The sequence below is a fragment of the Rhinoraja longicauda genome, chromosome 9, assembly GCF_053455715.1.
Source record: "Rhinoraja longicauda isolate Sanriku21f chromosome 9, sRhiLon1.1, whole genome shotgun sequence".
Lineage (NCBI taxonomy): Eukaryota > Metazoa > Chordata > Chondrichthyes > Rajiformes > Arhynchobatidae > Rhinoraja > Rhinoraja longicauda.
Genome location: NC_135961.1, coordinates 44,491,372 through 44,517,146, shown reverse-complemented (window position 1 = coordinate 44,517,146; position 25,775 = coordinate 44,491,372). Strand labels below are relative to the sequence as shown.

At 41.5% G+C, this 25,775-nt stretch overlaps 2 protein-coding genes across 3 annotated transcripts in view; one reads left to right on the top strand and one right to left on the bottom strand.

The window, feature by feature from the left end:
* Positions 1-13,505, bottom strand: part of ahctf1 (AT hook containing transcription factor 1) — a 103,631-nt gene extending 90,126 nt beyond the window's left edge. The window contains exons 1-2 of one of the 2 annotated variants that reach the window (XM_078405365.1): positions 13,220-13,505; positions 1,688-1,816 (exon numbers count right to left, since the gene is read on the bottom strand). In XM_078405365.1, the coding sequence (XP_078261491.1) occupies positions 1,688-1,808 (121 nt within the window). In that variant the 5' untranslated portion in view covers positions 1,809-1,816; positions 13,220-13,505. Of the gene's footprint in view, positions 1-1,687; positions 1,817-12,890; positions 13,012-13,219 lie in introns of those variants that run through there. The other variant, XM_078405366.1, reaches the window with a different exon arrangement.
* The window catches only part of adss2 (adenylosuccinate synthase 2), a 612,379-nt gene that overhangs the window by 356,469 nt on the left and 230,135 nt on the right, over positions 1-25,775 (top strand). The gene's annotated exons all lie outside the window — the stretch shown is intronic.

Here is a 25,775-nt window from a genome sequence, read left to right as displayed (position 1 = left end):
ATACCTCTTTTTTTCCCCTGGCCAGAGCCTCACTTTCCCTCGTCATCCAGGATTCCTTACAGCCAGCTGCCTTGCCCTTCACTCTAACAGGAATATGCAAGTCTAGAATTCTTACCTTCACTCTTTTTAAAACATCCCACTTTCCAGACCTCCCGTTGCCTTCAAACATTCTACTCCAATCAACTTTAGCAAGTTCCTGTCTAATGCCATCAAAGTTGGCCTGACCCCAATTCAGAGCTCTAGCTTGTGGCCATATCCATCACTATTTTAATGCTATTAGCTGATCCCAAAAGCCTCACCCACCAACACTTCAGTCACCTGCCCTTCCCAATTTCCTAAGAGTAGATCAAATTTTCCCTTGCCCTTGTAAGGCCCTCTAAATATTACAGGAAACTTTCCTGAACACATTTGACAAATTCCACTCCGTCTAAGTCCTTGGCACTAGTCCCAGCATATTTGCTTTTCAAATTCCTATTGACTATTAGAGGGCCTATAGTAATTGTGTATATTACAACTTAATCTTAAGTGATGGAGGCAATGTGTGTGGGTAACTTTGTCTCTATATTGACTTAATTGCATGTAATTCTCCCCAGAGAAATTTTGAAATGTTGAAGGCACACTAAATGTTCTATGTGGAAACAATTCACATTCATATGGATACAATGTATTACTATTATTGTCCAAGTGGACACAACATGAAAATTTTAAGCAGCCCTTATGTCTCTAATTAAAAACAATGTGCTTTACTCATATTTATATCCAGGTATGAAATGGCCCCATAGTACCTTGCTTATCACCTGCAAGAGCACCCATAGAATAAATAGCAAAAGGGGTAATTATCATACTATATGTAGAGAGGCGCAATACAGGCAATGGTGGTCTGCTGGAAATCTGAAGCAAAGCCCTGCCCTCCATACTGCTCTATCTATCATCTGGTTGAGAATTCAATCCTCTACTGTCACGCACGAAGGAATGAAAAAAGTTAGTGATCTCATTGTCTCAAGGCTCAGTGTAGAGCGGGTCAGAGAAAATGTTTAACTGCGAGGGCTAGCGTTAGTGGGCTTGTGCTTCTCTCTTAAGAATACACTGTGTGCAAGACTACCGAATAATTTCCATCTAATTTTCAGTTCTTGACAAACTCAAATCATATTTAAAAGATTCATTCTTTTCGGTTTTGGTCTGAACTGATATTCAATGTCAAACTGCTACAGCAAGGTACAACTGATAGTGCATTCCAATCTGGAGGATCTTTCCAGCAAAACATTTTTACAAGTTCCAATGTTTATATCTACTTTAGGCTGACAGGCAACACGTATTAAGTTATGCAAAACAAATTATTTTATTTCTGGAAAGCTTTGACAAAAGTTATATATTATAACAGATGTCATTATTGAATCAAATCAAGCACAAACACAACAGAATCAATAACTTCAAACAAAAAGTTATCCAAAATCACAAACAAGTAGAAACACCATAATATACCACACTACAGTCAAAGCATAATAATATTCCGTATTTTTTATTCATTATTTTATTGGGGAAAAGAAAAAAGCAAAAACATGGTATATGCAAAATTCTCAGTTTAATTTTTTTACTGTTCCAAAACATATTCCAAAACATTAATTTTATTTAGAGGCTGCGAAAACAAACAAAAACAATTGTTTGGAATAAACAATTTAAAGCTTACCAGTGGCAATTTTCCCATATAGTCCTACATCTTGTGCTGTCTCATCATCACCAAGAGCTTCAATGGTGACTTCTGGAAACTGTAGTAAACTACTTGTGACTTGTGCTGTTAGTTCACACATACTTCACTCTGAAATGAAATAAACCAAATTATATGGAGTAAATCAGAAGCAACTGAGCAACCATTCCAACAATTATAATCTGATTAGAAAGTAGCATTTGTAATTGTGATCAAGATAAATATTTACTTATTACAATGCTGCTGAATGCCAATAATTCAATAATTGTATATACTGCATTACAGAAAGAGTATTTTAGAAATGAATTCCCTGGCTATTCCATAATTGTAGGAAAATCATAAATGAATATTTGTTATTTAACATTTGCCTTTGCATTAACATTTCAGAATTTATGCCTTCCTGGCTTTACCAGCACAGGAAAGGGGTTACTCGAGTTGACAACGTGCTGATTACCAAATCATAGATTATCCATTATCAGGAAATCGCGACAATGCCAGCCACCGTGCCTAACGAGACTAATCCTATTTGCCAACATTAATTGCATATCCTTCTCCTGCTCATTCAAGTAACTATCCAGATCCTCTCTATATGTATAAACTGTTCCTGACTTCATTACCTCCATACTGCTCTATGCTAGAACATTGATTTCTCTAACTTTAGATAGCTCCCTACCCCTCCCGTTATCCCACTGTCTTCCTGTCTCCATTTATATCCTTTCTTTGTTCCGCCCCCCCTGACATCAGTCTGAAGAAGGGTCTCGACCCGAAACGTCACCCATTCCTTCTCTCCAGAGATGCTGCCTAACCCGCTGAGTTATTCCAGCTTTTTGTGAATCCTTCCGAACACGCAATGACCAGAACTGCGGACAATACTGCAAGTGTGGCCTAACCAATCTAGTGTACAACCATAACTTACTATCCCTACTCTTGTCCTCAATGCCTGGGCTGATGAAGGCAAGTATACAAGGCTTTCTCCATCGCTGCTCCCACCCTATGGAACTCACTACCCCAAACCGTCAGAGACTCCTCCACACTCACCACATTCAAAACATCACTGAAGTCTCACCTGTTCAGTACTGCCTTCAACCACTGAAGGTCACCTCACCTTCTGTCTCCTTTCTCTGTTCGTTTACTTATTTATCTATTTATTCACTTCCCTATGTTCTCTAAATCCCTGTAAAGCGTCTTTGAGTATATGAAAAGCGCTATATAAATGTAATGCATTATTATTATTATTATACCATGCACCTTCTTCACACCCTGACTACCAGTGCTCCCATTTTCAGGAACTAAGTATTTGTAGCCCAAGTTATCTCTGTTCAACAACATTTCTCAGTGTCCAGTGTACTACAGTATGTATAGGTAATTCTGTTACAACACAATAGTTGTGTTCCAAAGAAACCTCGCGTTAGAGGAAGAAGAGACATGAAGTGCTGGCGTAACTCGGCAGGCCGAGCAGCATCTCTGGAGGTGATGTTTTGGATCAGGCGAATAGGCAATGTTTTGGATCAGGACCTTTCTTCAGACTGATTGCAGTAGAGGAGAAAGATGCAAGAGAGGTGAAGGCAGGATAAAGCCAGGGCTGTGACTTTATATTCCACTCGGGTCGTTTACAACCCAACAGTATAAACATTGAATTCTTTCCAATTTTAGGTAACCAACTTGCAAGCTTTTGAGAGTGTAGAGGTATTGGTTGTGATCTTTCAAGGACCACTAGGTCAGGAATGATTCCAGGGGACCAAAATATCTCAAATGTAACTTCACTGTTCAAGAAGGAAGTGAGGCAAAAGAATGGAAATTATAGGCCGGTTAGCCTGATTTCAGTGGTTGGTAAGATTTTAGAGTCCATCCTCAAGGATGAAGTTTCAGGGTATTTGGAAGCACATTATAAAATAGGTCAGAGTCAGTTTTGTTTTGTTAAGGGGAGATCTTGCCTGACAAATCTGTTGGAATTCTTTGAGGAAGTAACAAACAGGATTGACAAAGGAGTCAGTGGATGTTGTTTACTTTGATTTTCAGAAGGTCTTTGAGAAGGTGTCGCATGTGAGGCTGCGAAACAAGATAGGAGCCCGTAGTATTAGAGACAAGATACTTGCAAGGATAGAAAATTGGCTGACTGGCAGATAGAAAAGAGTGGGAATAAAGCAAGTCTTTTCTGGTTGGCAGCCAATGACTCGTGGTGTTCCACTGGGGTCGATGTTGGGCCAGCTACTTTTCATGTTACATGGTAATGATCTGGATGATGGAACAAATTGCTTTGTGGCCGAGTTTACGGATGAAATGAAGATAGGTGGAGAGGTAGTGTTGAGGAAGGAGGAAGTCTGCAGAAGGACTTGAGCAGTTTGGGAGACTGGGCAAAGAAGTGGAGCAAATGGAATTCAGAGTAACAAAGTGTATGTTTGTGCATTTTGGTAGACGGAATAAAAGCATGGACTATTTTCTATAAAGAAGGAGAATTCAGAAATCGGAGGTGCAATGGGACTTGGGAGTACTGGTGTGGGATTCCCAAAAGTTTAATTTGCAGGTTGAATCAATAGTAAGGAAGGCAAATGTAATGTTACCATTCATTTCGAGAGGACTAAAATATAAAAGCAAGGATGTAACGCTGAGGCTTTATAAGCGGTTGATCAGACCACATTTGGAATATTGTGAGCAGTTTTGGATCCCATATCTGAGGAAGGATGTGCTGGAATTGGAGGGGGTCCAAAAGAGGTTTACGAGAATGATCTCAGGGATGATTGGGTTAACATATGAAGAACATATGATGCTCTGGGCCTGTCATCGCTGGAGTTAAGTATAATGAGGGGAAGAAGATTCTGACTATCCATATCCCTCATCATTTCATAAACCTCTATATGGTCACCCCCAGCCTCCTAAATTCCAGTAAGAATAAACCATGAATATCCAATTGCTCCCATTTACTACAACCCTTCATTCCAGGCGACATCCTTGTTAATCTCTTTTGTGCTCTTTCTATCGCTACCACATCCTTTCCAGCAATGTATATTGTTCACAAGCGCAGTCTAACCAATGTTTAATTCAAATGCATCATTGACCTCCTGTGCTCATGTTTTGGCCTATAAACTGACTTCCCAACATTTGATTTGAGGGGCAGAGGGAGGGTCAAGGCATGTGTTTTGCGGAAAAATGTGAGGTGAAATCGGAATTGCGGAAATAAAACAAGAAAGTGGAAACTTTCCGCCAAATTCGGAAGGGTTGGGAGGTCTGTATAAAGATAAACATTCAAAATGCCTTTTTCACTGCCCTATCCATCAGTGCTGTCAAAAAAGCTGGAAGAGAGGAAAGGCAGGACAAAGCCTAGCGAGTGATATGTGGATACATGTGAGTTGGAACATCATATACACCACTCCCATTTTTTTTGCCACATTCACATCAACTCCCCCAGAATCTACCACTATCACGAAACTCAGCTACACAATGGAGCAATTTACAGTGGTTAATTAGCGTGCAGGAAATTGATGCAGTCTTATGAAGAACCCTGCACCAATATGCAGCCCACACTACAGAATAATGTTTGGAGATCATGAAGCCCTTAGAAATTATATGGGCTCATGAAGGAAGCTGAGAAATTATGTTTAGAAAGGGCTCAGAACCAAGTTATCTGGCATTTGTGGTATAATATATTAATGACACATACAGGTGGCATTTAAATGGTTTGCCCATGATATAAACATTTGTTGTCGGCCAATAATGAGCTAGAAAGCACTAGCCTGTATAAATACGTCAAAGTAGTGGTTAGGCACAAACATATCAAATGGAATTTATCCAGCAATGCATTTGAGAGTGTGAGCGAATATGTCTAAGGAGGGCAAACAAGGCAAATAAAAGAACAATGGCAGGATACCTAAAGATCAGAAGGAATCCACATCCATGGACCTCCCAAGGCAACAGAATATGCCTGCAAAGGTGAGGAAAAAAAAGTACCTAAGACAAAAAAGGTAACAAGGAAACAAGCTCTGCCTAAGTTAATAAAAGAAACAGGGAAGTTCTACTGGAACTTAGTACCCAGTCACAGATGCAGTTCCCACATCCACTCACATTACAAGGAGGATGTCACAATATTAGAGGGGGTGCACAAAGTTACATGGATGTTGTCAAGATTAAATTAGTTACAATGTGGGGTACTTTCCTTTAGAACAAAAATGACCAAAACAAGACTTGATTAAAGTGCTTAAAATATAAGGACGAGACAAGAGGAAAGGGAATATATACCTCCCCTCAGATTTGAATAACTAGACGGCATAAATTTAAAAACTTGTTACCACATGTTATCAAATTCCTTCTCCTAATTCTCTACCCTTCTTCAGACTGAAAAAGGGTCTTGACCCAAAAGGTCCCCGTTCCTTCTCTCCAAAGATACTGCCTGTCCCACTGAGTTACTCCAGCGTTTTGTGCCTATCTTAGGTGGAAGGATGACAGACACAAAAAGCTGGTTTAGTTTATTTTAGTTTAGTTTACAGCTGCTCCTCAACTTACGATGGGGTTACGTTCCGAGAAACCCACTGTAAACCGAAAATATCGTACGTCAAAATGCAGTTAATACACCTGATCACGTGGTCGGAAGCGAGCTGCGGCTCGCTATGGGTCGCTGCGGCTCGCTATGGGTCGCTGCCGTTTGCACCATCACAAAGTCGAAATATCACAAGTTGAAGCATCATAAGTCGGGGAGCACCTGTATTGTCACATGTACCGAGGTACAGTAAAAAGCTGAAGAAGGGTCTCAACCCAAAATGTCACCTATTCCTTTTCTCCAGAGATGCTGTCTGACCCGCTGAGTTACTCCAGCTTTTTGTGTCTATCTTTAGTTTAAACCAGCATCTGCCGTTCTTTCCTACACATATAGGTAGGAGACAGGGTGGGGGTGCAGGAAAGAGGGAGAAATGAGTGCACATCCAGGTGAGGCATAGAGAAAAGAGGAGGGAAAAAAGGGAGGAAGGGATGTTTTTGGTAGTTTACCTAAAATTGGAGAACGCGATGTTCATACTGTTGGTTTGTAAGCTCCCTGAAAAGAATCAGGGGCACTGTTCCTCCTGTTCGCATTTTGTTGCCCCCTTTCTTTCCTGTTCCCCACCTGGATGAACACCCGTCCCCTTCCACCTCTATCCTTTGCTCTAACTTCACACTTTGCACCTCTTCTCTGTTCATTTCAATTTTTCGGCTTCTTCCCACCTGTGGCCTTTGTCCATTCACCTGCCAATAAAAAAGCCTTCACTAGAATCTACCTACCACTAGCCTAGCTTTATCCCACACCCACCTCTCTTCTAGCTCCCCCCCCCCCTCCCCCTCCACTACAATCACTGGGGAAGAGACCAACCACTGAAACATCATTTATCCATGTTCTCCAGAGATGCCGCCTGACCTGCTGAGTTACTCTAGCACTGGTTTTTTTTTAAACTCAATGTGGTGTGCCCCAGGATAAGTGCTGCCATTGCTCTTTATCATCTACATCAAAGTCTTAGATGAGAATGTACAAGGCATGATTAGGAAGTTTACAGTGGACATTAAATTAGATGGTATCAAAGACACTGAAGATGGTTATCAAGTACTGAAGCAGGATCATGATTGGCTGGGCAAATGAATGGCAAATTGAGTTTATTTCAGATAGTGTGAGGTGTTGCATTATGGGGAAGACACACCAAGACAGGACCTTCACGATGAACAGTAGGGCCATGGGGTGTGTTTTTGAGCAGAGGGTTCTAGGAGTACAAGCACATAGTTCCCTGAAGGTGGTGTCACAGGTAGATAGGGTGGTAAAGAAGGCTTTTCATCAGTCTGATGGCTTTTATCAGTCATGGAATAGTGTATAGAAGTTGGGAAGTTATGTTACATTTATACAAGGCGTTGGTGAGGTCACACTTGTAATATTGTGTTCAGTTTTGTTCCCCTAGTGAGGAAAATTCCCATTAAGCTGGAAAGAATGCAGAAGGTTTACGAGGATGTTGCCAGGGCCCAAGCTACAGGGAGTGGGTGGGCAGGCTGGCACATAATTCCATGGAGTGCAGGAGGCAAAAGGGTAAGTTTATCAAGGTATATAAAATCATGAGGCATAAATAGGGTGAATGTATATAGCCTTTTTCCCGGAATATGGGAAACAAGAAGTGGAGGGCATAGGTTTGAGATGAGAGGGGAAAGATTTAACAGGAGTTCGAGCAACAACCTTTTAAAACACAAAGGATAGCAGATACATGGAACAAGCTGCCACAGAAAGGTAGATACAATAACAATTTTTAAAAGCACTTTGCACAAGCACCTGGATAGGAAAAGTTTAGATGGATATGGGGACAAACATGGGCAAATAGGTCTAGCTTAGATGGGGCATCTTGATCAGCTTGGATGAGTTGCACTGAAGAGCTTGTTTCCGTGCTGAAAGACTATGGCTTTATCATCAAAGTGAAGATATAGGTTCTGTCAAAGAACGTAGATATCAACACGGTGCAAAACCAGCAATATTTCATGATTGTGCTATAAAAACAAAGTTAGATACCACTTCTATCTTTAGTGTACCTTTTGTATTTCAGTACTTTTTGACACATTATAATTTTCTAGTTTCCCACCTGAACTTGTGGTTAGTAAACTGTTATATAAAATGTAATAAAAATGTATAACATCTCTGCTATTTCAAATAATTCAGACAAGCTTTATATCTGGACTTTCAGAAGGCCTTCGACAAGGTCCCACATAGGAGATTGGGGTACAAACTTAAAGCACACGGTATTGGGGGTTCAGTGTTGAGGTGGATAGAGAATTGGTTGGCGGACAGGAAGCAAAGAGTAGGAATAAACGGGTCCTTTTCGGAATGGCAGGCAGTGACTAGTGGGGTACCGCAAGGCTCAGTGCTGGGACCCCAGTTATTTACAATATATATTAATGATTTGGACGAGGGAATTGAATGCAACATCTCTAAGTTTGCGGATGACACGAAGCTGGGTGGCAGTGTTAGCTGCGAGGAGGATGCTAGGAGGCTGCAGAGTGACTTGGATAGATTAGGAGAGTGGGCAAATGCATGGCAGATGCAATATAATGTGGATAAATGTGAGGTTATCCACTTTGGCGGAAAGAACAGGAAAGCAGAGTATTACCTCAATGGTGGCCAATTAGGAAAAGGGGAGATGCAACGTGACCTGGGTGTCATGGTGCACCAGTCATTGAAAGCAAGCGTGCAGGTGCAGCAGGAAGTGAATAAAACGAATGGTATGTTAGCATTCATAGCAAGAGGATTTGAGTATAGGAGCAGGGAGGTTCTGCTGCAGTTGTACAGGGCCTTGGTGAGACCGCACCTGGAGTATTGTGTACAGTTTTGGTCTCCCAATCTGAGGAAAGACATTCTAGCCTTAGAGGGAGTACAGAGAAGGTTCACCAGATTGACCCCTGGGATGGCAGGACTTTCATATGAAGAAAGACTGGATATGACTAGGCTTATACTCGCTGGAATTTAGAAGACTGAGGGGGGATCTTATTGAAACATATAAAATTCTTAAGGGGTTGGAGAGGCTAGATGCGGGAAGATTGTTCCCGATGTTGGGGAAGTCCAGAACCAGGGGTCACAGCTTAAGGATAAGGGGGAAGTCTTTTAGGACCGAGATGAGAAGACATTTCTTCACACAGAGAGTGGCGAGTCTGTGGAATTCTCTGCCACAGAAGGTAGTTGAGGCCAGTTCATTGGCTATATTTAAGAGGGAGTTAGATGTGGCCCTTATGGCTAAAGGGATCAGGGGGTATGGAGAGAAGGCAGGTACAGGTTACTGAGCTGGATGATCAGCCATGATCATATTGAATGGCGGTGCAGGCTCGAAGGGCCGAATGGCCTACTCCTGCACCTATTTTCTATGTTTCTATGTTTCTAAAACAGCTAAGGTATACTGTAAAAAAATAATTTCAACTGTGTACATAACCTTTATCCCATTCATTTTAATGTTTAAAACTGCTCAGGCTCATTGGAATGCTAGTTTATCATCTATTGCACTATATTTTCTACACAGCTGCCTAGCCACGGTTCATGCAATGCACAGTAAAAATATACATATCTGGTCCTTTCTATTTATTGTTATTGCACCTATCTAAATGTCATCTTTATCATAAAGAAACAACAGCAAGGTATCCAGAGGTTTACTGCACAATGTAGTTTCCTCCCTTTCTTTTAGAAGCAAGTACCAATTGCGGCTCACTCTCAGATACTTAATTTTGATCATAGATAAATTTAGCTACAGAATAACTATGAAAGACTAAGTCATAACTAACAATGGTCAGCAGGTATGTTAAACCAGGAAACAATTATAATTTGGTGAACAAAAAATAAACTGATGTTAACTTAATCCGATACTATTTTGTTAAGAGTCAAATTAAATGTTGAAAGATTACTTTCAACTGCAATATGAATTCAGTCTGAAGAAGGGTCTCGACCCAAAACGTCACCCATTCCTTCTCTCCTGAGATGCTGCCTGGCCTGCTGTTACTCCAGCATTTTGTGAAATAAATACCTTCGATTTGTACCACCATCTGCAGTTATTTTCTTACATTATTCAACTGCAATAGCGATTGGGCTGCACTTGCAAACTCATGGAATCAATCTGTAACACAATAAGCGATATCCATGTGGTAGAAGGGAAGATTTGCATAAAGTTCAAACAGAAATAACTCTTGGAAGTAGTACCTACTAACAATGAGCAAGAAAATGATGACGAACTATCAAATCACAATTCAGTCAGCACAATGACTAGGCAAGTCATAAATGGTAAATTCATTCAATGTTAAGAACTAGAACAAGAGAAAGCAGCTGACAAATTGCCTCTAGCCCATGGCAACTGATCTAAATAAACGCTATCATAGTTAATTTACATTTGTTTTCAACATCATTCATTTTATTCAAAAAATAACCATGTATCAATCTGAAAATGTTGACAAATTTAGTGATGAAAATACTCAGAAAATAAGCTTTGCTCATTGCAAGGCTTTATCCAAATTCATCTATGTTGTCAAAGAAATTCAATCCGACACCACTTAAATCAAGAATAGAATATACAGTAGTACAATCTCACAAGCAGAAAATAAATTATCCACATATATAAAAACCTCAAGTGCATCTAGCTACCAAGTAGGAGCAAGACTACTTCCAGAAGATAGAAGAGAGAAAAGGGAATGGCCAAGTTCACAGGCATCTTTAACAATATTTCCAATCTTCCTGTTGCAACACAATATGAAAATGGACTGGATGGAAGGAAGTGATGAACCTGTGAAGGATTAGGCTGTGTTCACCATTCTCTGCAGACTCAGGCAGTCAAGAGCAGAGCAGTTGCCATACCAAGCCAAGATGAATCCCCATCAGAGAACTATAGCACATCTGTAGAAGTTTGAGACAAGCAAGTATTTTGTTTTTAAGATTTAGAAACTTACATAAACCTACTTAAAGGAACTATTCAGCTAAGTCAAAGAATAACAGCTGATACAAAGTAACCACTCTACCCAAGAGTAATGGCCCCACAAGTTACAACCTATGTTCCACCGTAATAGTCCAGTTTTACCGCATTACTGTTGAGCCAAGTCACCGTTATCAGAAAACAGTGCCCGGAAAAAATTGTGAAAAGAAAAATGATCTTTGCCTCGTATGATCTTCCAGCTCTGAATGACCAGTATTATGTTTTCAATCCAACCAATGCCAGCTATGAAAATGTCTGTTGTAAGTCATTGAACGAGAATCGCCATTTTATATGCTGCTTTTCACAATCTCACTACCTTCTGTATTCTTTGCCAATGTTATGCAAACGCTCTTAATTTCCATCTGTATGGGGCTCATTGACAATGTCAACCAAAAACATTGCTTGATTCTTTATACAAGCGACAACAGTCAGCTTGAGCAAACCATTCCTTGTCCCCTTACCTCCAGTGTCTCTTAACCGTCCAATATAAGCAACTTCCTCCAACCAAACCTCTCCCAAATGACTAAATATCATTCTCTCTACCAGCTGCTTTAAATTGAACAAAGATGATCATACTTTACCCTAAAAGGAGTTTCAGGCTACACATCAATATTTTTTGTTATCGCCTAACACAGCCTTGCTTCAGTTCATCAGAAATGCTCATCCATTCCATTGCTATCTCAAGATTAACATTCCAACATACTTTTGATTCTATTTTCAATACTTGCAATTTTCTTTTTATTTATTTATGACTCATTCTCTCACCAATTCAATATATAGGATTTTATGGCTCATGCTCAATAAGCCTCAAAATCATCAACAATGTCAATATCAATTTACAGGACTGCAACATGCTCATTTACACATTACAGAATGTAAACCGCTTGTATTAAGTATACAAACCAGAACCTGCCTCATATGGACGACATGTCCGAATACCAAAAAAGAACATACTTGATGAAGAATATCAACATGCTAGAGAACTAGTGGAATTAAACTAAAATACTTATTTTCTGTGTACTATAAAAGTAATTTTGAAACTTATTCCTCCAGGAGGAATAAAATCTTGGAAATATTCATGAGGTCAGGTAGTATCTGTGGGGAAAGAGACAGATATATCAATCATTGACCTGAAATGTTTACTGTTTCTATCGCCACGAGATGCCTGACTGCGTGAATATTACTAACATTTGTTGTATTTCAGGTGTCCAGCATAGAACATAGACAATAGGTGCAGGAGGAGGCGATTCGGCCCTTCGAGCCAGCACCGCCATTCATTGTGATCATGACTGATCATCCCCAATCAATAACCCGTGCCTGCCTTCTCCCCATATCCCTTGATTCCACTAGCCCCTAGAGCCCTATCTAACTCGTAATTGGCATGCACATATTTTTTAACCACAAGTTGATTTATATTAAACTACAAAGTGAGAGTGACTCCCTTCTCCTCACGACATACTATTAGCTCAATTTAGACGTCCTGGTCCCTACACGGACAATCGACACACTGGATCCAGGAACTGCTGATTTAAAGAAAATCTGGTTTCTTGTTCACAAGTGCAATCTACAGATTCCCTCCAACAATCCACAAATCACAGCATTGCATTTCCAAATATGACGGAGGAGGCTGCGTTGGTTTAACTCCCTATGGACTTTACCATCATTTAAGATTTCGGAGACTTAATGCATGCACGAGCAACTGGATTATCCGACAACATATTTACCGCACCGTGAATTTGGCCAGGGCATACCAGAAAAGCAACACCACTAAAGACATCCCTTGTTCCTTTCCTCATCCGACCAACAATTCATCCTGAGAAGAAAACCACGTTGCTGTAGCGGGTATTCAAGGGCTGGACATTTCTGCGAGTAATAGAGACCGCGCGCGCCGAGGCCTACACGCACTGAGTCACCAGCCCCCACCCCACGCATGCCGCCCAACTTCGCCTTCTAAGAGTAACCCGCGGCGGCGAGGGCAGCAGCGATGTCGGCCTCCCCCTCTTTCTCTATTCCCGCAAGAGAATCCTCTCCAACGTCAGGATCTGAGCAGGTCAGATGCCGGCCGGCCGGAGATTTCTACCTGCTTGCGATCGGGTGCAACAGCAGCAGCAGCAGCAGCAGCACTGCCGGCTGGGTGAAGCCGCTGGTCGTGTCATTAATCCAGGGCACCGGCCCCTTTCAGCAGCGCGGCTGTTGTTTGGACTGACGCTCGCGGAGGGTGCTTTGCTTTGCTTTACGTTGCGTTGCTTTGCTTTGCTTTGCTTTGCTTTCCTTTTGTGCCTTTGCTCCTCGCTCACTCTCCCGCTCCTTTTACTTTAACATCAGCGCCATTTCCCAGCCAGGGCTGCGCACTGCTCTTGGCTCCAATTCCCTGTCCGGCCGCCAACTCTCGCGAGCGGCGCCCACGCACCCAGAGCGGGAATCCGCCTCACGTTCAAAATCCTGCGGTTTTATTCAACAAACTTTATTTAAACCCGAGGAGGGCGGAAAGCGAAGAACCACTGGAGTTTATCGGTTGAGTACATTCTTCTATCCTTTTTTCCCTCCCTATTTACACATGTTCAATGACATTGTAATTTGGGGCATCTGAGTATCATTGCCTTCATAAGTGAAATGAGCAAAATTAGGCCATTCGACCCATCAAGTCTACTCCGCCATTCAATCTTGGCTGATCTATCTTTCCCTCTTCACTCCATTCCCTTGTGTCAAGCGTAAGGCCGCCTTATAGAAACAACTGAGGTTTGTTCACCTGAAACTCCTTCAGCCATGCATCTCCATGGCCTTTCCAAACCTCTTTATCCTTCATGTACCACTGACCCAATCATCCTTCCAATTTCATTTGCTCATGTGTACTTTGTCTTCACAGTACGAGGTTAAAAAAAAAAGTTATAGTATCACCTTTTATCGCATCACTTCAAAGTCCTTTTGAAGTTTCCAGTTCCAATTTAGAAAATTGTGGAGATACCAGAGACTGCAGATGCTGGAATCCTGAATTAAAAAAACAAAGTGTTGGAGGAAGTCAACAGGTCAGGCAGCATCTGCAGAAGGAAATGGGCTGACGGGTTCGTGTCAGGATCCTTCTTCAACCCCTGGGTCAGAAAACAGTCGAAGAGCAATACAGTGGCTGGAATCACAGGGAGGAAGCAGTGAGAGGACCCTACAAAACTCCAATCAAAGAGAGAATTTATTTAAAGTTGGCATTGAGGAGATTTCACAGCAGTAAAACTAAGACACAAGAGACTGCAGATATTGAAAACTTGAGCAAAATACAAAATGGTGGCAAAACTCAATGGGACATGCAGATCTGTTAAGGGAAATGGATGTACAACTGTTTGTGTCGGGACAGTTGTACACGTTTGTGAGTCTGAGTTCCTTCAGCAGCAAGAAGTTATGCAGCCACATTGTGCATAGCAAATTCTAACAGCAGACTAGATTTTTTTTTACAAATTCAAATAGTAAATTTGAGTAAACAGCCAATATTGGCCAGGAACTTGAAGATAATTGCCCCACCTCCCAGGATAATCATGAAGGATGTTTTGCATATTTTCTTCCAGAAGATAGAAGAGAGAAAAGGGAATGGCCAAGTTCACAGGCATCTTTAACAATATTTCCAATCTTCCTGTTGCAACACAATATGAAAATGGACTGGATGGAAGGAAGTGATGAGCCTGTGAAGGACTAGGCTGTGTTCACCATTCTCTGCAGACTCAGGTAGTCAAGAGCAGAGCAGTTGCCATACCATACCGTCAGAAAACTGTAGCACGTCTGTAAAAGTTTGAGACAATCCTTATGGACATGCCGAATCTTCCCAGATGCTTAAAAGTAAATACAGCAACGCTCTTTTTGATCAGTATGAAACAACCACGTTAGGCTGCTGATGATGCCTAGGAACAAGCTGTCAACCATCTCTACAGCAGCTCCATTGATGAGTTCGCCTCCTTGCTTACTGAGGTCAACACCCAGTTTCTTTGTCTTGCTGACATTAATGGGTATGTTATTGTCCTTGACACAACGTTCCTGATATTTTCCTTTACATCATGTCATTGTTGTTGTAGATACACTTATATAAGTATATCTATATGAACATATAAGGGTGTATGAGTATTTTTGTATTAATATCTGATACTTGATAAATATTGATTAGGGAATGGGGGTAGGATTAAATAAGTTCACACTTCTTCCTACTCCTTTTCGCACATGTTAAGTAATGGATGAAATTCCTTGTATTTCTTCTGTTTTTTTGTTTATTTTGTTTTTTAATTGATGTCTTTTAACATGTTCGAAATAAAATAAAATGAAATGAAATGAAATGAAAAAATCATTGGCAAATTTAAATAAACAAGTTGGCATTATACTTGATCCCACAGTCATGCGTGCACAGGGAGTAGAACAAGGGAATGAGCACAGTGGGCACAAAATGCTGGAGTAACTCAGCGGGACAGGCAGCATCTCTGGAGAGAAGGAATGGATGACATTTCAGGTCGAGACCCTTCTTCAGACTGATGTCAGGGGAGTGGGCAGGACAGAGATAGAATGTAGTCGGAGACAGTAAGACTGTTGGGAGAACTAGGAAGGGGGAGGGGATGGAGAGAGCGGAAAAGCAAGAGCTACTTGAAGTTAGAGAAGTCAATATTCATACCGCTGGGGTGTAAGCTACCCAAGCGAAATATGAGGTGCTGTTCCTCCAATTTGCGCTGGGCCTCACTCTTACATTGGAGGAGGCCCAGGACAGAAAGGTCAGATTGGAAATGGGGAGTTAAAATGCTGAACAACTGGGAGATCAGGTAAGTTAAGGCGGGCTGAGCGGAGGTGTTCAGCGAAACGATTGCCGAGCCTGTGCTTGGTCTTGCCGACATACAGGAGTTGACACCTGGAACAGCGGATACAGTAGAGGAGGTGCAAGTGAAACTCTGCCTCAACTGAAAAGACTGTCGGGATCCTTGGATGGTGTCGAGGGGGGAGGTAAATGGACAGTTGTTGCATCTCCTGTGTTTGCAGGGGAAAGTACCTGGGGAGGGGGTGCTTTGGGTGAGAAGGGACGTGTTGACCAGAGAGTTGCGGAGGGTCTCTGCTGAAAGCAGAAAAGGGTGGAGATGGGATGATGTGGCCAGTAGTGGGATCCCGTTGGAGGTGGCGAAAATGTTGGAGGATTATATGCTGTATGCGGCAGCTGATGGGGTGGATGTTGAGGACAAGGGGTCTCTGTCCTTGTTACGAATGGGGGGAGGGAGGGCAAGAGTGGAGCTGCGGGAATCCCTAGTGAGAGCCTCATCTATAATGGGAAAGGGGAATCCTCGTTTCTTAAAGAAGGAGGACATCTCCGATGATCTGGTATGGAAAACCTCACCCTGGGCGCAAATGCAGTGTAAATGGAGAAATTGGGAGTAGGGGATAGAGTCTTTGCAGGATGCAAGGTGGGAAGTAGTGTAGTCTGGATTACTATGAGAGTCAGTGGGTTTATAATAGATGTCAGTCAATAGTCTGTCTCCTGTGATGGAGATGGTGAGATCTAGAAACCGTAGGGTGATGTCGGAGATGGTCCCAGTGAATTTGAGTGCAGGATAGAAATTAGTTGTGAAGTTGATGAAGTCAGTGAGTTCTGCATGGGAGCAGAAGGTAGCACCGATGCAGTCGTCAATGTAGCAGAGGTAGAGTTCAGGGATAGGGCCAGTGTACACCTGGAACAGTGATTGTTTGATGTACCCGACAAAGAGGCAGGCATAGCTGGGGTCCATGCGAGAGCCCATAGCAACACCTTGGATTTGGAGGAAGTGGGAGGAGTCGAAGGAGAAGTTGTTAGGACCAGCTCTGCGAGGTGGAAGAGTGTGTGTAATTGGCTGGTTCTGCGGTCGAGGAAGAAACAGAGACCTTCCTGGTGGGGGATAGAGGTGTAGAGTGACTGGACATCCATAGTAAAGATGAGGGAGTGGGGGTCTGGAAAACGGAAGTCATTGAAGATGAAGGGAATGAGCACACAATGCTGAGAGGCACCAATGTCTAGGGTCAGGATGGAGGACATATGACCAATTCTAACCGACAGGAAGGTCTGCCAGTCAGGAGGTCCAGAAACCAGTTGCAGATGGGGACTCCAAGGCCAACATTCAGCAGTTTATGGATTATTCAGTATTATGGAGATGAAGGCTGAGATGTAGTCAGGACATAGTATCCTAAGCTGTAGCCAGTGAAAAGCCTGCTGTTCTTGTTGTTAAGTTGATCCAGCGTAGAATGTCGTGCAAGTGGGATGGCATCTTCCGTGGACCTACTTTTCCTGTATGCAAATTGTGGAGGGTCTATATTGTTTGGAAGATTGGCATAAATGTGGGTTCTTATCGGTCTTTCAAAGCACTTCGTTATGGTTGATGTTGAAGCTTCTGGGCAGTAGTCATTGAGACAGGTCACTGTATTTTTCTTGGGGGCTGGAATGTTGGAGCTTTCCGTGAAGCAGATCGGAACAGAAGACTTGAAGTGTGAGGTCGAAGATGTTCGAAGACTAGCCAGTTGATTGGCACATAATTTCAGAACCTGTGCAGGGACTTAATCTGGGCTGACTGTTTTCCAAGAGTTTATTCTCATGAAAGCAGATTTGACTTCTGCCATCGAGATGTATGAGGCAGAGACATCTGGGAATAGAAGACACACCTCGGTGGAACCTTGTTTGTCTGTTCAAAATTAGCATAATCTGCATCAAACTCATCTGTTAAAGATTTGTAGTTGCCAGAGATCATCCCTAAATTTAGCTTGTAGCCCTGTTCTAGTCGACTGGCACTTGTATGGCCAAATTGATCTTCTAGCTTGTTTCTGAAGTTACTCTTAGCATCCTTGATAGCTTTGTGGTGATCTTAAATGGCTGACGTACAGTGCAGGATCATCCTTTTTGAAAGCCTTAAATCTGGACTTTAGCAGTGAATTAATCTCCTTGTTCATCCAAGATATCTGGTTAAGATAGATCTTAATTGTCTCTGTTAGAACACTGTCATCAATGCATTTCTTGATGAAACCGGTTTCAACTGAGATATTTTCATCCTGGCTGGATGAAGTGGTCTTGTACATGTTCCAATCCACTGACAAAAGGCAGTGCAGAATGAATCATCGGCAGCGTCAGATCATTGCTGTATTGCTTTTCTCTCCTCCACCTGACTCATCTGCCAATTAACCCCTCTTTACTGCATCCACCTATGACTTGCCAGCTCTTGCCTCGCCCCTTTCTACTGGCCATCTCCCATCTACTCCAGTCTTGAAGAAGGGACCCGATCCAAAATGTTACCTGTATGTTTCCCTCCATAGATATTGGCTGACCCATGGAGTTCCTCCAGCACCTTGGTTTATGATCAAACTGACCAGATAAACTGGTTTGTTGCAGCAGGTTGAATCTTAGTCAGAATATAAAGTTATGCTACTCTTTCCTACATTTCCACTTAACAGGAATTTAGTTGTGAAGGTGATCAATGTTATGTTGCAACACTACCTAATCACCGGTAATTTTGAACACTGGGATTATGAGATAGACAGAATACAGCAATTTAAGGATGTGAAATGGTTGTCTTGTGTTGGAATACTTGAAAGATTCTTGGCTATCCTTCCTCAGATTTATAAATTCCTTGAAAGCAATGGGAAGGCGGCAAAAGACATGGAACATCCAGACATGCATTTTTGCCAATTTGAATTCTCTCAATCTCTATTGTAAGGAAACAGACACTTCCCAGTAATATGCTGCATTCATCATCACTTTACAAAGATGACAACATTATTCATTCTTTGGAGACACCAAAGGCTGCAGAGCTGGAGCAATGAACAATCTATTGGAGGAACACTGCTTGTTGATCTGCTGAGTTCCTCTTGCAGATTGTTTGTTACTCTATTCATTGATTGAAAGATACAGCATAGAAATAAGCCCTGCAAGCCTACCGAGTCCACACCAACCATTGATCATCCGTTCATGCTAGTTCTATGTTATCCAACTTTCGCATCCACTCCCTACACAATAGGAGCAATTTGACAAATGCCAATTAACCTACAACCCTGCAAATCTTTGGGACGTGGGATGAAATTGGAGAACCCCGAGGAAAATCACGTGGTCACGGAGAACGTGCAGACTCCACACAGACACAATACTGGAGGTCAGGATCGAACCTGGGTAATATCATTCCTTACATTCCTTAATTTTCCAGTTCTCAGAGCAGTCACCTTGTCACCTCAAAAAATGTGAGCTTTTGAAACATTTCAATTACAATTTATCTCTTAGTTATTGGAAGAATTGAGGGAGGAATTCAAGTCCAGATTCAAAAATGTAAAAGAGAAGGGGCAGCACAGTAGCGCAGCGGTAAAGTTGCTCAGATTCAATCCTGACTACAAGTGCTGTCCGTATCTAGTATATACGTTCTCCCTGTAACTGTATGGATTTTCTCCGGGTGCTCCAGTTCCCACATTCCAACGACATGCAGGTTTATAGGTTGATTAGCTTGTGTAAATTGTCACTAGGGTGTCGGATAGAACTAATGTGCAAGATGATCGTTGGTGGCTGTGGACTTGGTGGGCCTAAATACCTGTTTCCATGCTGTATTTCTAATCTAAAGTACAAGCAAATTTTTTTTAATGTCATAGTGAACTCCTTGACATATGTGTCACCCTGTCACCAGTTATCAGGGACATTTGTTCTGACCTAATTAAATTGGAGAGTTTAATTGTTTCATTGTAATTGTTGAGAGAGCAATTCAGACAAATGACATTGTGAAGCCTGATTTAAGATAGGCATTTATCAATTCTGTAACTTTGTCCCTATACACAGTATCTATTTCTGAAACAATGTGAGCAAAACTGGCTTCATTGTTATTGTCAGTACCTATACCTGCCAATCTGCATTTTCCCCAATGATTACTTTGAAAAGACAACGAAGGAACAAATTGACCAAAGTACATGTGGACTGCTTTACATGCAGAGTCGTGACATGCAGCAGATACTGCATGAACAAAAACAAGGACTTTTACTCATCTATTTTTTTAAGTAACTTCTGAATTATTCTGCTCCTAAAAGTTTATTTCCATGTCTGCCTTTACAATTCTGCAATTCTTCTCTTTATAAAAGTATATTCCACAAATCACACCGTAAGATTGCATCATAAAGAAGCTGTTTGCAACATGTTAATTTAGTAGTTAATGTGTCTCTCACATTGAAGTTTTTTGCCAAATTGGTCCTTCACTTGACAAGTATTGAAGATCACTGGCTAAGGCAAGGCAGCATCTCGGGAGAGAAGGAATGGGCAACGTTTCGGGTCGAGACCCTTCTTCAGACTGATGTCAGGGGGGCGGGACAAAGGAAGGATATAGGTGGAGACAGGAAGATAGAGGGAGATCTGGGAAGGGGGAGGGGAAGAGAGGGACAGAGGAACTATCTAAAGTTGGAGAAGTCAATGTTCATACCACTGGGCTGCAAGCTGCCCAGGCGAAATATGAGGTGCTGTTCCTCCAATTTCCGGTGGGCCTCACTATGGCACTGGAGGAGGCCCATGACAGAAAGGTCAGACTGGGAATGGGAGGGGGAGTTGAAGTGCTCAGCCACCGGGAGATCAGATTGGCCAACGCGGACCAAGCACAGGTGTTGAGCAAAGCGATCGCCGAGCCTGCGTTTGGTCTCGCCGATGTAAATAAGCTGACATCTGGAGCAGCGGATGCAAAAGATGAGGTTGGAGGAGGTGCAGGTGAACCTCTGTCTCACCGGGAAAGACTGTTTGGGTCCTTGGATGGAGTTGAGGGTAGAGGTAAAGGGACAGGTGTTGCATCTCGTGCGGTTGCAGGGGAAAGTGCCCAGGGATGGGGTGGTTTGGGTAGGAAGGGACGAGTGGACCAGGGAGTTACGGAGGGAACGGTCTCTGCGGAACGCAGAAAGGGGAGGGGATGGGAAGATATGGCCAGTGGTGAGGTCCCGTTGTAGGTGACGGAAATGTTGGTGGATGATTTTGGATACGCTGGCTGGTGGGGTGGAAGGTGAGAACGAGGGGGATTCTGTCCTTGTTATGAGTGGGGGGCGGGGGAACAAGAGCGGAGCTGCAGAATGTAGGAGAGACCCTAGTGAGAGCCTCATCTATAATGGAAGAGGGGAAGCCCCGTTTCCTGAAGAATGAGGACATCTCTGATGCCCTAGTGTGAAACACCTCATCCCGGGCGCAGATGCGGCGTAGACGGAGGAATTGGGAGTAGGGGATAGACTTTTTGCAGGAGACCAGGTGGGAAGAAGTGTAGTCCAGATAGCTGTGCGAGTCAGTGGGTTTATAATAGATGTCAGTCACTAGTCTGTCTCCTGTGATGGAATTAGTCCCAAGTCTTTGAAAAAGACGCTTGTAAAATAAAACATTATCTTAGCATTCATGAAATACTATAACCAATGTTGATTGAATTGCAAAAAAGCTAGTTGCTGTGAGTCTGAAGTAAAAAGAAAATGCTGGAAATACTCTTTCAAAAATGATCATGGCCTAAATCTAAAAAACGCGGTTCTTATCTTGCTTGTTGTACAATATGTTCCAAAAAAGTTTTATTTAATTTGCAGATTATGACTTTAAAGATTGATCTACTCAATAATAAGATTAAAAGTTTCTTGTCAACTCCTAGATGATTTGTATATCAAATATTTGATCAACATGAAAATGATAGCAGACGAAACATTTTATAGCACTTTTGGCTATATTCAAGCATAAAGCATCCTATTGTTTACAGCACATTTTTTGGTCCTAATTTAAAATAAAATTATAACATGGATTGATAATATTGGAAGCACACAGCCAATTGGATAGCAGCAGTGGTAAAGAAAGATTGAAATGGAGTAGTGGAAAGTATAGAAAATCTGGAAAAGAGGCTCTGTAGCAGAGGGATATGGTGAAACAAAGTTGTTCTCTGGAGTTGGGACTATAAATGCTGGCCATCTACAATACTTACACTTGGGAGACAGCAGTGTTCAAATATTATCTCCTATTCCCTCATGGTTTGAGTTTTTCTCCCCTTTTAGGCAATTCATTGCCCAAATATGGTTACATTTGTGACTTTTTCAATTCACTTTAGTTGTCATACTTCAGGTCATTTTTCAAACTTTGGTAGGCATCTTCAACCTCCAGTCACCAAATAAATTACTGAACAGGGACAGCCAGCAGAAGCAGAGCTTTCTTATTCTTAAGAAAATTTTGTCCCATCATCTGGAGAGTATTTCAGATTCTCTGTAAGCTGCTCTGTGGAAGGTCAGGTAAACTCAGAGACGAGCAGACTGAAGGGAATATATTTACTCTAGTCTGAAAACCATTGCAGACATTGTTACAAACCAGAGACACATGACACAGTACTCAGTGTAGTTACTTTTTACCATCAATCCTACGTCCACGGTGCTGATTACTCTTTTTTTTGTTACATTTGTATGTGTACATTTTGAACTTTACAACTGAATCACAGGTATTAATAATATTAGTATGTATGATTAGTGTTTTAACTGGAATGTGGTTTAATGATCCACTTCAGAACCTACCACAATCCCTTTTGGGATCGCTATGGCAATTTCATCTGCAATTTTCCTATTTTCTACTGTAATTTCCTTGTTACTTTGTATTATTGATACTGGCACCTCAGATTGTGGGCAAATGGTAACTGACCCACTTTGACCTTCCAGAATCTCCAAATCTTAACAAAATAATTATTGGCTTAAACACTTGAACCGTTTCTCCAAAGTCCAACTTGACTGCTAAAGTTACCCATAGCTCATCAATTGTCCTCTGAACAAAGAACAAAAGTCAACGCCTTTACTTTCTCAGACTTTACAGAGATTTGGTATGCCCCTGAATATTCTAACAATCTTTTACAGATATATTGTAGAAAGTATCTTGCCATTGGTTGCAAAATGGCATGGTATGGCAATTCCAACTCACAGGAACGCAGGACGTTGCAGTGAGTGGTGGACACAGCCCCTACCTCCATCGAAAGCATCTATACAAGGTGCAAACTCAAGGTGACAACATCTAACATTATAGTTTCCCACCCTCTTCTCACTGCTACCATTGGGCAGCAGGTCCAAAAGCCTGAAGCTCCACACCACCATGTTCAGGAACAACAACTTTCCTACAACTATCAGGTTCTTGAACCAGCCCATACAAACCTAATTTTACCTTCAAAATAGAACACTACGAGCCACCACTAGCACAATCACAGACTTGGGGTTTTTTTCTAATCGTGTTTTTTTGCACTAAATGCCATTTTTTTTACATGGTCTTTCTTTTAGAAATATTATGTCATTTATGTACATTTGCTTTTGTGTTTGTCAGAGTATGTGCCTGTAATTTATCTTTCTATCTGTACCTTATCATACTTGTGCATGTGACAATAAACTCAACTTGAATCTGGTATTCATATTTGTGAAGTCTTAAAACAAGAGCTACTGATTATCTATCAGCCACCCTAATGTATCAAATCATACGACCCTACATTCCAAGTCATACAGCAGTTTCCTATGCAACATCAAGAGGTACAATACCTGTCTTTTCCTACCATACGATCTTTCCAGGTAAGGCATTGATTCACATACTCTTCTTCTAATTTATGTATTGCATTTGATGTTCAGTGTGGCTTTGTCTACACTGGGGGAAAAAACAGATTGGATGATCACTTTGCAGAACACTGTGTTCAGTCTGCAGGAGTGACCATGAGCTTCTAGTTGCCTGCCACTAATTTTCCATTGTATTCTCATTTTTGTGGCCTCTAGCACAGTTACATACATGGTCTAATATGGTCATTCTTCTGAACATTGAGCAGTTTTGTTTTATGGTACAAATCTATTATGAATACTATTATGAATACCCAGCGCAGACCTATTTGCACTTTATACTGTTTTAACTGTTTCTAATTTTGTTTCTCTGGGTTGTCTAAATTTCCATTGATTAGCTAATTAATTTATTGCATCGTATGGAAGTCGCATTAACAATCTCGTTGTACCCCTGTACAATGACAATAAAGATATATTGTATTATATTGTATTATCTGGTAAATGGTTAACTTGATTTTTGTTTGGAGGAGCTTGCTTCTGTTTTGATTTTACATCAAGGATTCCAGAAAGGCTAACTTTATTTTACCAAAATTGCAGTTTATTTTGGGGACTAATCTGGAAGATAATGATCTGTTCCTATTAATTATTCACCCAAATTCAATTTCATGCACATGAATATTCCCCAATGAACAGCAATTAGACATGACATCATATGCAAGGTCTCAACCTAAACCATCGGCAGTTCTTTTTACCACTATCTTCCAGATGCTGCTATGTTCTTCCAGCAATTTCATTTTTTGCTCCAGATGTCAACATCTATCACCTTATGACTCCATGATGCCTTCAAGCAAAGTCAAATGTAGCGTGTCTGGAAGTTATTTGCATCTGGCATAACAGGAAAGCAGTGCAGGGCATAGAGGTATACAGACAGATAAAATGGTACTTCAGGCAGGTAATAAACCACCAAGATGTTTAATCTGTGGAACATCGGTACTGAATTTTCTTCTAAAGGAAAATGGGTAAACTAGTATGGATTGTTAGTAAGATTCCTATCTCCCAGGTACTTCATTCACTAATTTACCAATATTTCTTAATGTGGAAACTGACTATCGAAATCTTATCACCAGTCAATGAATGCAAAGTAAAATAAGAACTTGAAGCATAGATGCAAAGTACCCTATTCCTACAAATGCTTTGATGATCTCAAGCACCTAATAGAAGGTATCACAAAACTGCTGGAGTAACTCAGCAGGCCAGGCAGCATCTCAGGAGAGAAGCATCTGCAGTTATTTTCCTACTCAAGCACCTAATATATACCATTCAAATTTATCACTGAAATTAGAGGTTGCTTTGGAAGTGAAGACTTTAAAATTAAATTCTTGATTCTGTTCTAGTTTGTGTCTATTTATACCATGTGTACCAAGTAAGTGAATAGCTTTCTTTTGCATGCTATCTAGGGCGGCACAGTGGTGCAGGAGTAGAGTTGCTGCCTTACAGTGCCAGAGACCTGGGTTTGATCCCAACTATGGATGCTGTCTGTATGGAGTTTGTACATTCTCCGTGACCGCGTGGGTTTTCTCCAATTGCCCCATTTTCTTCCCACATTCCAAAGATGTGCAAGGTTGTAGGTTAATTGGCTTCTGTAAATTGTTCCTAGTATGTATGATAGAACTAGTGTATGGGTGATTGTTGGTCAGTGCAGACTAGGTGAGCCACGATGTATCTCCAAACTAAACTTAAATATAAAATCACACTCCAGTACTATAGGTAGAGTGAAAGGGGCAGAATATAGTTCTTTGCATTGTAGTGCATCAATTCCATAAAGTTCAATGTCTGCAATGGGATAGAGGTGAAGAATTGGATAGTACCTTAATTTATGGATGGACATTTTAGAAACTTGATAACAGTAGGGAAGAAGCTGTTCTGGTGCACACTTTCAAACCTGTACATTCTGCTGGACCAGAGCAGGGAGAAGGAGGAATGACTGGGATGGGACAAGTCTTTGATTATGTTCTCTGCCTTGAGGCAGCTTAAAGTGTAGATAGAGTCAGTGATGGAAACATGGTCTGTGTGATGTATTGGACTAGTGCATAAAGGCAAATGTTGTCTATTATTTTCTGAAAGGT